This window comes from Balaenoptera musculus, chromosome 5, assembly GCF_009873245.2.
Source record: "Balaenoptera musculus isolate JJ_BM4_2016_0621 chromosome 5, mBalMus1.pri.v3, whole genome shotgun sequence".
Classification (NCBI taxonomy): Eukaryota; Metazoa; Chordata; class Mammalia; order Artiodactyla; family Balaenopteridae; genus Balaenoptera; species Balaenoptera musculus.
In genome coordinates this window covers 140646892-140659153 of record NC_045789.1, presented here as the reverse complement: position 1 = coordinate 140659153, position 12262 = coordinate 140646892, and the positions used below count along the sequence as shown (strand labels likewise).

The following is a 12262-nucleotide window of genomic DNA, read 5'->3' as shown; positions in this document are numbered from 1 at the left end:
TTCTGTTCAGTCTTGCGCATTGGCCGGTGTGGTCCTCCCTTCTCCACAGTTTGTTTCATTTTACCAAACCAGTGTTTTGTTTTGGGTCCTTTGCAGGTTCTTGCTCCTCATTCTCTGTCCGGGAGGAGCTAGCATACAGGAAGTCCATCCTGGAGTTAGGATTACATTGCTCTGGAATTTGATAGGATCAGGTAGTGTTGGCTAAGGAGTGTGTCCCCTGCCCTGCCTCCACTTAGGAAGGGACTTAGTTCATCTGGAGGTGCTGATACAATTGCCACGAGACACCAGTTTTAAAATTTCAAGACTAATGTCTCTAGTAGCATGTTCACATGTTAAGGTGCTGCAGCAGCTTCCTTCTAAAACGTTGTAACTGATTTTTGAATGCCTTTCCTTTTCCTGGGAATTTATAGTTGTAATAGCGGCAGTTACCACTGGCTGTGGCGCGCCCGTGGTGCAGGCACTGTCTTGTACACTCTTACCACAGCCCCGTGGAAGCTCCATGATGTTGGTGCCACTCTCTTCTCCATTTCCCGGATGAGGAAACAGGCTTGAAGTGTGACATCTCACAGCTGGCATCAGAAACCGAGCATGACCTTATGTGTGCCTAGTTCCAGAGCCTCGGTTGGTCACACTGTGTTATACAGCAACACTGTGTTATACAGAATAAGGTGACCAGGTCAAATTCTCTTTCAATAGTCTCTGCAGAGCCCTCCTTAATTCTCAGAAGTCAGGAAACTACTGTTCCAAGACCACAGCAACCCCAGGAAAACCTCCAAGGAGATGACAGACAATCACTCACTTAAAATTCCTGGGATCTCAGCTGCAACTTTTTTGCTGCCTACATGTTTCCTGGGGTGAAGGGGATACCAGGTAGTCCCTACCCTTCTTAAAAATGTCCGTGTGAACCCAAACTAGTGTGAAGAGGAGGGAAGTGCCTTATAAAAGCCCAGAAGAAAGGGTGGACAGATTCAACCCAAAGTGGTGGAAGACATTATAAACAAAGTCAACTGACAGACAATAAATGGAAAAATTATTTGCAGTTAGCACAACAAACAAGATGTGAACCCCATGATATGTAAAGAGGATCTGATCAAGGGCAACAATCCAGTAGCAGCTGGACAAAGGATATAAAGAAATCCACATAGAAAGAAATTGAAATATGCCAGTAAGCATATAAAAAGATTCTTAACTGTACTAGTAATCAGATTAAAGGCAACTAAAGAATCTATCACATTGTAAAAATTGAAAGGTTGATGATAACACTCCTCACAAGAAATGAGGTGAACAGATCTCTGTATACTGTTTATGTGACTAACCGGACTCAGCCACCACCTCCACTACCCCCACTGTAGTCCAGTCTGCTATGGTGTGAGCCTGGATGGAAAACTGTCCCAGCACTTCTCACCCAGAACCTGTCCAAACAGATCACGTTGCTCTGCTCTAGTCCCAACAGTCCTCCAGTGGCTTACACTCTGCCTCCTAACCCAGGCCTCAGGGTGTGTGGTCTTCCACCGTTTACCTCTTCACCCTCATCTGAGCTGATTTCCCTCTTCCTGTGTGTTTTATCCACGCAGATCACACCTAGCTCCATTCCCCATGTGTGCTGCCCCCTTTCACCTTGGGGTTTTTGCAGTTTGCTGTGTTTTGCCCTGGAAGGCCTCACCTCAGCTCACCTAGACAACACTCCACCTTCACACCTCAGCTCAAATGGCACTTCCACTGGAGGCTTTTTAAAAGCAATTGCCATTACATTTTTCACAGAACTAGAACAAAAAATTGCACAATTTTTATGGAATCACGAAAGACTCCGAATAGCCACAGCAATCTTGAGAAAGAAAAACGGAGCTGGAGGAATCAGGCTCCCAGACTTCAGACTGTACTACAAAGCTACAGTAATCAAGACAGTATGGTACTGGCACAAAAACAGAAATGTAGATTAATGGAACAGGATAGAAAGCCCAGAGATAAACCCACGCACATGAGGTCACCTTATCTTTGATAAAGGAGGTAAGAGTATACAATGGAGAAAAGACAGCCTCTTCAATAAGTGGTGCTGGGAAAAATGGACAGCTACATGTAAAAGAATGAAATTAGAACACTTTCTAACACCATACACAAAAATAAACTCAAAATGGATTAAAGACCTAAATGTAAGGCCAGACACTATAAAACTCTTAGAGGAAAACATAGGCAGACACTCAATGACATAAATCACAGTAAGATCCTTTTTGACCCACCTCCTAGAGAAATGGAAATAAAAACAAAAATAAACAAATGAGACCTAATGAAACTTAAAAGCTTTTGCACTGCAAAGGAAACCATAAAAAAGAAGAAAAGACAACCCTCAGAATGGGAGAAAATATTTGCAAACGAAGCAACTGACAAAGGATTAATCTCCAAAATTTACAAGCGGCTCATGCAGCTCAATATCAAAAAAACAAACAACCCAATCCAAAAATGGGCAGAAGACCTAAATAGACATTTCTCCAAAGAAGACACACAGATTGCCAAAAAACACATGAAAAGATGCCCAACATCACTAATCATTAGAGAAATGCAAGTCAAAACTACAATGAGGTATCACCTCACACTGGTCAGAATGGCCATCATCACAAAATCTACAAACAGTAAATGCTGGAGAGGGTGTGGAGAAAAGGGAACCCTCCTGCACTGTTGGTGGGAATGTACATTGATACAACCACTATGGAGAACAGTATGGAGGTTCCTTACAAAACTAAAAGTAGAACTACCATGTGACCCAGCAATCCCACTACTGGGCATATACCCTGAGAAAACCATAATTCAAAAAGAGTCATGTACCACAATGTTCATTGCAGCACTATTTACAATAGCCAGGACATGGAAGCAACCTAAGTGTCCATCGACAGAGGAATGGATAAAGAAGATGTGGCACATATATACAATGGAATATTACTCAGCCATAAAAAGAAACAAAATTGAGTCTGTCATACAGAGTGAAGTAAGTCAGAAAGAGAAAAACAAATACCGTATGGTAGCACATATATATGGAATCTAAAAAAAAAAAAAAATGGTTCTGATGAACCTAGGGGTAGGACAGGAATAAAGACACAAACGTAGAGAATGGACTTGAGGACACGGGGAGGGGGAAGGGTAAGCTGGGATGAAATGGACAGTAGCATTGACATATATACACTACAAAATGTAAAATAGATAGCTAGTGGGAAGCAGCCACATAGCACAGGGAGATCAGCTCAGTGCTTTGCAACCATCTACAGGGGTGGGATTAAAGAGGGTGGGAGGGAGATGCAAGGGGGAGGGGATATGGGGATATACGTATGCATAGAGCTGATTCACTTTGTTATACAGCAGAAATTAACACAACATTGTAAAGCAATTATACTCCAATAAAGATGTAAAAAAAAAAAAGGAAGAGTGACAAAAAGAAAAGAACAAACAGACACAGAGAAAAAAAAGGGACACATGCGAGACTGTGTCCTTTGAGTGACTGAGAGAACCGCTAGCCTTAGTTCCTGTTAGCTTTCCAAAAGTTAAATCTCTCCTCAAACCTGACTGGACTTTCTGCTCGTGGGTACTCAGTATCCATAAAATAAATTCTCTTTTCTGCTTTCAAAAATAAAAATAAAGCAATTGTCATTAAATTCATCTTGGATAAATATATTGTATATCCAAACACTGGAGTACTTTGTAGCTGTTTTTAAAAAAGAAGGTGAAATACCTGTATGTTTTCTGTGGAAAGGGGTTCATGGTATTAAGTGAAAAAAGCAAGTTGCAGAATTATCTATATAGTTTGTTACCATTTTGGTAAAAAAAAAAAATACATACTTTATATATTTCTGATTGTACATAAACGGATGAAAGGATACTCACCCAAAGTAACTGGTTACCTTTAGGAAGTAGAATTTTGGGGTGAAAGGCTCACATTTTAAAAACTAACTTCATTGAGGTAGAATTTTGGTTCATACAATACTGTAAACTACAGTTTGATGAGATTGACCGAGTGTGTACATCCATGCAGCTCCCACCTCGGCTCGGTCCTGACCCCCAGCCGGGAGTGCTGGTGGCTGTCGCTGTTTGGCTGACTTGCTGGGGCTACTTCTAGAGAGTCTGTCTCTCCTCAGGTCCTGAGATGTACACTCACTGATGTCTCTGCTTGTTGCATGTTTTTTAATTCCTGGGTTTTTTTTTAAGCCACTCTTCCTGAGGGGCAGCCAGGTCAGCATGGCTGAGTGGTGAGCCAATGACTGGTCACAGGTTGTGCTTAAACACGTTGTGGTGTGGCCTCCACTCTCTACAGGGGGTCTTTGTGTGTGGCTCCAGCCGTCAGCTCATCTTCAGGCGGTTTATGAGTCTTCCCTGACTCTCACTTTGTTTGAGCAGGGCCTTGTGTTCAGCTGGAAGGACCAGGCAACTAGGCCCTCTCTGTTCTCTCCTGAGTGTACACTCACCCTGTGTGTGCACACAGCCTTCCAGATTCCAGGAACATGTGGGAGCTCACAGAAGCCTACCGCAGCTGTCCCATTCCCCAGACCCCCTTTCCAGACTTTTTCCTGTGTCTTACTGCAACCAGCATTGAAGCCTCAGGTAGCTGTGATGTTGGCCTTCCCTGTTTTCACCTTGTCCCTGGCGTGGGGCTTCTCCATGGAGTGCCAAATTGGGCAGGCCCCTCCTGGTCCTCATGGCTACCACGTCACAGAACTGGGTGTGCGGGAGGGGAGCAGCCCATGTTAAAACACCATAGGTACTCACAGTTCTTACCGAAATTCGAAAGTGTTTTGAATAAGAACATTTCAATTTGTGTGTACCTTCGTTGAGTTTTCAAAGTCTTGAAGGGGTTGTTTTTGACAGTTTTATCCAGTTTTGTCGTTGCTCTTCAGGGAGAGGATTTGCCAAGCTCCTCATCCTCAAAGTCCAAGATTAATTCATTTTTGCATTACTTTGCTGTTAAAGACGTCTTGGCAAAATTATTATACTTGTTAGCATTGTCCAGATTCCTCTTTTCATTGCACAGGTCCCTGGATGCCAGTGTTGTAGGTTGTCAGCTAACTCCAGATCATGGAGACCCACGACCCATTTAGATTCCGCTAAAATGAGGGAGGTGGTTGACTTAATTCTGTAGCAGAAAGGTGTGAAGACATGTCACAGCCACCTGCTCCTCCAAGAAGTTATGGCGCTGAGTGGGGCGGGGAGGTGGCCCCACCAGCACCCCTGGGCGAGTTTACTGTGAGGATTCCTCAGAGTTCCTGTTTAGAGACCGCTTTCCTCCCTGGCTGTGTGAGAGGCTGTTCTTTCTCTCGGGGGTGGACAGTAGAATTGCTGGGTTTCAGGGTCAGTGTGTGGAGTTTGCTTGTCACATGAAGCAGATCTGAAGCTTAGATGAGGACCTGACAGTGGGTTTGGGTATACAGAGTGCATACCACCCTTTGCCATTTGTTTCATTTCTTACTATCCCTCACTGCTTTTTTGACCACAGCCGTCTAGCTACCCCACGGCCTCCTCCTTTGTCCTCTCATCGGCTGAAATATGGTCAGTTCTTCACTTATTGAGTCTGCTGGTTTTGCCAAGAATCTGTGTAGCTTTTCCCCCTTTGTCCTAATACTGACCCAGCCTTCAGTACTGGTGTCGCTTTAGCTTTATGCTTGCCTCTTTCATTCGTTACAGTCATCTTCGGCACCCGTTCCCACGCTGTACTTGGATTCTGTGGTCTGACTCCTGAATGCTTCCTTCTGCAGGCATTGATGACGGGGAGCCTCCCCGGCTTCATCGATGTCGTCAGGAACCTCAATTCTCCCACGCTGCTGGAAGACAGCGTGATCACACAAGCAAAAGCAGCGGGGAAAAGAATCATCTTTTATGGAGATGAAACATGGGTGAAGTTATTCCCAAAGCATTTTCTGGAATATGATGGAACAACCTCTTTTTTTGTATCAGATTATACAGAGGTCAGTTTTTAAGAAAAATATATCCTATGAGACAGAGCCTGGTACCCTCTAACTTAGTGAGAGGCAACGTTGTTTTGTATGTGGCTTTTATCAATATACTGAGAATAGTATGGAGAGATTGAAAAAATTGTTCCTTCCCGTAATCAGCTACAAGCCAGGACCATAAACCCTAACGCAGGTGTGAGCATAGTTCTCTGAGCCCAAAGCCCAGACCAGGTGAGCACCCGTCGATGGGTACGGGGGTCGGGAAGGGCTTCCCAGGAGGAGCCGCTCAGCCGGAGTTTTGACAGGTGAGTGGGGCCTTCACAAGTGGACAGAATGTGGTGGCGGAGTCTGCGAGGCAGAGCCTGAGGTCCCCACGGTCTGCCTGGGATCCTGCCTTGCTGCTGTTCTCCTGCGAGGGCGGCAGCATGAGGGCAGACGTGAGCTGGGCGAGCCTACCTGGTGCTGAGAGCGTAGGCCCTGTGCTGCGTGTGCAGCCTCCGACAAGGAGGTTACACCCCCCATGTTGGCCCCGGGGCAGAGGGAGGCCCGCAGGGCAAAGGCACCGTGCGTCTGAGCTGGCATTGGATGAACCCATTTGCTTGGCCCGGGGGAGCGCCTGCCGTCCTGTTTACACCGACACCCTTTTCCAAAGCTGACCGTGTAGACACAGCAGTCACTGCCCACCCTGTGTGTGACGGCTCAGAAGCACTTGTCTTTGTAGTAGATTCTCCAGTGGGAGGGAGGGGTCAGGGCTGACCTGGCTAGTGGCTCTGTCAGGGGCTGTGTGGCTGGGAACCGCTGAGTGTGTGCCTCTTTCTTCCCCAAACAGCCTTCTCGTAGGACACAGGCAGACGCCCCCAGCTTCACCCTGCTGGTTTCTTGAACTCTGGGCACTGTCCTGTCTTAGCTAACTGCCCTTAGCCCTCACTTGCCTCATAACAACCTGGCACCCATTCAACTTGGTTATCTGGTCAGCTTTAGTTTAAGCTCCAGTAGTGATCCTGAAGAACTGTTTTGTGAGAACAGCCTTTGTTCGTTTAAGTTATAATATGTTCTATCCATAACTTAGAGACATAAAAACAATATTAGTGAAAGCTTAATCTAATGCAAACATTTTTTAAGACAGTTTTTATTTTGGGGGTTGGTTTGGTGTTTTGGTTTTGGTTTTGGTCTTTTCAAACTCCCATGAGTCCTAGTAACCTAAAATAAGCCCGTAGATTTTTTTTTTTTTTTGCAAGACTTCTTTAATTATTATTTATTTATTTTATTTTTATGGCTGTGTTGGGTCTTCGTTTCTGTGCGAGGGCTTTCTCTAGTTGTGGCAAGTGGGGGCCACTCTTCATCGCAGTGCGCGGGCCTCTCACTATCGCGGCCTCTCTTGTTGCGGAGCACAGGCTCCAGACACGCAGGCTCAGTAGTTGTGGCTCACGGGCCCAGTTGCTCCGCGGCATGTGGGATCTTCCCAGACCAGGGCTCGAACCCGTGTCCCCTGCATTGGCAGGCAGACTCTCAACCACTGCGCCACCAGGGAAGCCCCAAGCCCGTAGATTTTAAAATGACCATATCACTTTTCCTTGAAGAGTGAACACCAGGGAAATTAGGGAGGCTATTCATATGTACTCTTTTTCCCTTTAAAGGTGGATGATAACGTTACAAGACATTTGGATAAAGTATTAAAAAGGCGGGATTGGGATGTGTTAATCCTCCACTACCTTGGGCTGGACCACATCGGCCACATTTCTGGGCCCAACAGCCCGCTGATCGGGCGCAAGCTCAGTGAGATGGACAGCGTCCTGATGAAGATCCACACCTCACTGCTCGCAGAGGTGGGCCTAGAATGTCAAGGTGCCAATGTTTCCTGGAAGGAATGCAGCTTCTAAAGTGAACTGGGGTGACCTTGTGTGAGCTTCATACCTACCATCGCTCAAGCAGCCTTCACCTACAGAGCACGTGCCGTGTGCTGGGCACCGTACCCAGCAGCCCTGCAGAATAGCGGCTCTTAATATCTACCTGTTCATCCAGCTCATGTTTCCTGGAGGCCTTCTCTGTCACTGTTCCTGTCTGGGCATTTGTGGAGCTTAATCTCTAGCCAGGAGGGAAGAACAGGAAGCATAATCAATGAGGACATAAGTATTCTAGACAGTGATTGGTGCCATAGCAGAACGTAGGGCAGGAGGAGGGCACAACATCTGAGAGAAAGGCTGTAATTTTAAACCGCATGGTCAGAACAGTCTTCCTTAAGGACGTGGGAGATGCGAGCCGAGACTTGAAGGGCAGGGGTGCCGATGCGCCATCTGTGAAGGTGTATTCCAGGTGAAAAAGCAGCAAGGGCGAGTCAGAGCCTGTCAGGTACATGCAGGGGCAGCAAAAGCCACTGGCCGGAGCTCTAGGGGCCAGGGGCAGGCAGCTCTGTTTGACAGATAAGGAGACTAGGGCATGAAGAGCAATGTGCCCAGACAGAAACCAAACCCTGATTCTCTGCCCTGAGAGGCCTAACACAACCCTCCTGTGCTCTGTGACCTCCATATGATTCCATTTGTTTTATTTATGACATTACTCGACGTTGACCCTTTGATCTGACTATAAGCTCATAAGTTAAAAAAAAAAAAAAAATTTAGGAAGAGCTACTATTTACAAAGTAAAGCTGAAATCTGAGAACACATGATCTTCTTCTCCCCAGTCTGGATTCAGCTGAAATGTATTTCCTTTGCCTTATAGGAGAGAGAGACTCTGTTACCCAATCTGCTGGTTCTTTGTGGTGATCATGGCATGTCTGAAGCTGGAGGTCACGGGGCCTCTTCTGTGGAGGAAGTAAACACCGCTCTGATCTTAATCAGCTCTGCATTTGAAAGGAAACCTGGTGAGAATTTGGGAATGTTTCACACTTTAAAACTGTACTTTATTTCTTTGCTTTCTGTAGTTTGATTTTAATTTTAAAAACCATTTAACCATTTTTGGAAGCTGTGTAAGTTGAAAAACCCTGAACAATGTGAGAATGAAAAATAACGGGACAAGGGCCAGTCAGGATTTGGAGTTTACATTTCTTGCCGATTCTTAAAATACAAATGTTCTTTTTGGGAATTGTGTGCTATGAATGTCACTGCCTCGATATCTGGAACTGTTAATAAAAAGTGCCAGTGGCTTAGAGACATCTGAAGTGCATGTATGAATTGAGAGAAACGTAAAAATTTAAAGTTAAGAAACAGTATCCGTTATTTGAGACTATATCTTGAGCAGCAGCGGTCAATGAGAACCACAGGAGTAGGGCTGAGTAGGACCGTCTGAGGGCCCACGTTCAGCGCTCAGACACACCGCAGCTCTCCAACCCAGACCCGCCGGGGCCCTCGGCCAGCACAGACCTGTGCACGGCCTCTGCCCCCTCACCTCGTCACACGCAGGCAGCCAGCTCGCCAGCTCTTTCCACACGGGACACTCTGGCTTCTCTCAGGTGGCCCTTGAGCACCGTTCGGCGGTGCTGACTCCGAGCCCTGGGACCCCCGTGTCTGGCTTCCCTCTGCCTCTCCCTGTGCCCTCCAGTCTCCTTTGCTGGCCTAGCGTCCTTGCCTGGCCTTCTTTCCGGACTGCCTCTGTTTCGTTCTGCGTTCACTCCTGAGATGATCTCATCCACTCCCGTGGTTTTAAGTGCCATGAATAGGCTCACACCTGTCAGATTTATCCCTCCAGCTGTCTCTTTTCCAACCTCCACGCTGTCTCCTCGACTGCCTGCTGATGCCTCCACTTGGGTCTTCCACAGACAGAGCAAATGTGACTTCACCTGCAATCTGCCCTCCCTATTTCCCCGTCAACAGATGGCGCCGTTCACGCGGCTCTTCAAGTTGGAAACCTGGGCGTCCACCTTGATCTGCCCTCTCCCTGCATGAGCCAGACCGCCCCGGCTCCCAGCTTCCATACGTACCGCCTTTCAGTAGCTGAACCTTGGATACAGTAAAAATCCTATGTGAGACTTCTCGCCTACCTCACGGCTTTGTCTTGAGCCACATTCCCCGTTACTTGCTGAATCCTGGCCTCTCCCGCAGGTCCTCCAAGTGATAACTCTTCCTCACGTGCCCCGACCCCGTGCTCCTCGGCCCCTCAGCCCCTCAGCCCGCTCGTACGCTCGTCCTTGGTCTCAACCAAAAAACTAAAGTACCTTCCTTCCGGTTGTGTCGCAGTGCTCGTGTATTCTACCATCATCCTTCGCGTGGTTTGTAATCACAGCCTGAATCGTGTGGTTTGTGTCATCTCTCTCCTGCTGCGAGCTGCACTTGGGCAGAGCAGAGTCTGTTTTATTCATCACTATATGCCTTGGGCCTCAACATTGCCTGGCATTTGATGTACGCTGAAAATATTTATGGAGTGAATGAATCTTCCACTTGAGTGGGGATTGGTTGGGGAAGAAGCTCCACCTGGTTCCTTTTGTCTTTTTACAGCCCTGCCTCCTCTTGGATGTCTGACCTCCTAAGGTATAAGTTTTTGGCTCTTGTAACCTGAGCCTTTCCTGGGTGCCCAGCTGGAGCCTGCCTTCCAGTGAGTGCACACGGTGCCCATCAGAGCACTGGCCTCCATACACCCAGCTTTCCCGCTCTGCACACCCAAAGCAGGGTCCCGTGGGGCCCCTCTACCTCAGTGAGAGCCCCAGGCCAGAAACACCCTCTCCATCCATCTGTCCACCCATTCAGCAGAGGGGTACTGAGCACCCACGGTAGGCTAGGCACTGTGCCGGCACTACAGACAGGGAGCTTGTAGTCTGGGGGGAAAATAGACAGCTAAGCTGGCGTGCTTTTATTATAGGAATGTTAGGGTTATTTTTAACTAAAGTGCTGATGTTTCATTGCTCAGGTGGGTATTTACGGATCTCCTCCCTGGGAGGCCTGACACATCTTCAGATAGGAAGGGCCAGGGCGGCTGTGCATAGGAACTGCCTGCATGGGCTGCTCACGTGGCTGACCTCAGTGCCAACAGTGAGTCTGAGCTCTTTCTTATTTTGTTTACTTGTTTGTTTGCTTTAAGAATAGTTATATTGTCTTCTCATCATGCTTATTTTTTGAGCGTTTTAGTTCATTCAGACTTGGTTAGCCATCGTCAGTGTCAAGTTTGGGACATATCACCTCTTTAGTGGTCACCCCCACTTCCCCCAACCCAGTAACACACCCACCCCCAGCCACTGGCAATCACTAATCTACCTGTCTCTACGGATTTGCCTCTTCTGGACATTCCATATAATAAATGTAGTGTATAAATGGTCTTTTAATAAGTGGACCATGTAATAAATGGTCTGTGTGACCAACTTCTTTCACTAGGGTAATGTTTTCAAGGTTCATCCACATTGTAGCAGGTGTCAGGACTTCATTCCTTTCTATTGCTGAATAATATTCCATTGTACAGATGTACCACATTTGTTTTTCCATCCTTCCATCAGTTGATGGCTATTTGGGTTGTTTCTACTTTTTGGCTATTATGAACGATGTTGTTGATAACATTTATGAACAAGTTTCTGTGTGGACATGTATTTTCTTATGGTGCCGTTTTCTTTCTCGAGTACAGCTTCGCTTCTCTTTACCTGTGCTGTTGTTGTCAGATACATTCCATTTCTATATGTTGTAGGCTGACAATATACGTATATATATATATATATACACACACACATATATGGTTTTATATATACATATATATGGTTCTATATAATTGCTTTGAAATTTAAGAGAAAAAAAATATGTATTTATGCTGTCTTTTATAACTGTATAATTACTGATACTCTGCTTTTTTTTTTTTTTTTTAAACTGGATCCAGATTACCATCTGGAGTCACTAGCTTTCAGCCTGAAGAACTTCCTTTAGTATTTCTTGTAAGGCAGGTTTGCTAGCAATGAATTGTCTTTTTTGCTTTTTTAGTCTGCGGATGTCTTCATTTCACCTTGATTTTTTGAAAGGTAGTTTTGCTGGATGTAGGATTCTTGGTTGACTGGTCTTTTTCTTTCAGCTCTTTGCATATGCTGTCCTACTGCCTTCTGGCCTCTGTGGTTTCTGATGAGAAATCAACCATTAATCTAATTAGGTTCCCTTCTTTCCCTCTTTGTCTTTCAACATTTTTATTATGTCTGTTAGTTTGTGTTTGTCCAACTTGGAGTTCATCAAGCTTCTTGGATGTGTTGATTTGATGTTTCCCATCAAATTTGGAAGATTTTTTGTCTCTTTCTCAGGTTGCATAATTTTTATCAGTCTGTCTGTAAATTTGCTGATTCTTCTGCCAGTTGAAAATCTCCTGTTGAGCCTTTACAGTGAATATTTCATTTTAGTTATTATATTTCTCAACTTTGGAGTTTCCATCTGGTTCTT

General features: G+C 45.8%; 1 protein-coding gene across 6 annotated transcripts in view; it reads left to right on the top strand.

Annotated features, from left to right (window-relative positions):
- PIGG (phosphatidylinositol glycan anchor biosynthesis class G) overlaps positions 1-12262 on the top strand; it is a 41083-nt gene that overhangs the window by 3030 nt on the left and 25791 nt on the right. For all 6 annotated transcript variants that reach the window (XM_036853035.1, XM_036853039.1, XM_036853036.1 and 3 more), the window contains exons 3-5: positions 5733-5942; positions 7565-7753; positions 8646-8787. In XM_036853035.1, the coding sequence (XP_036708930.1) occupies positions 5733-5942; positions 7565-7753; positions 8646-8787 (541 nt within the window). The remainder of the gene's footprint in view (positions 1-5732; positions 5943-7564; positions 7754-8645; positions 8788-12262) is intronic.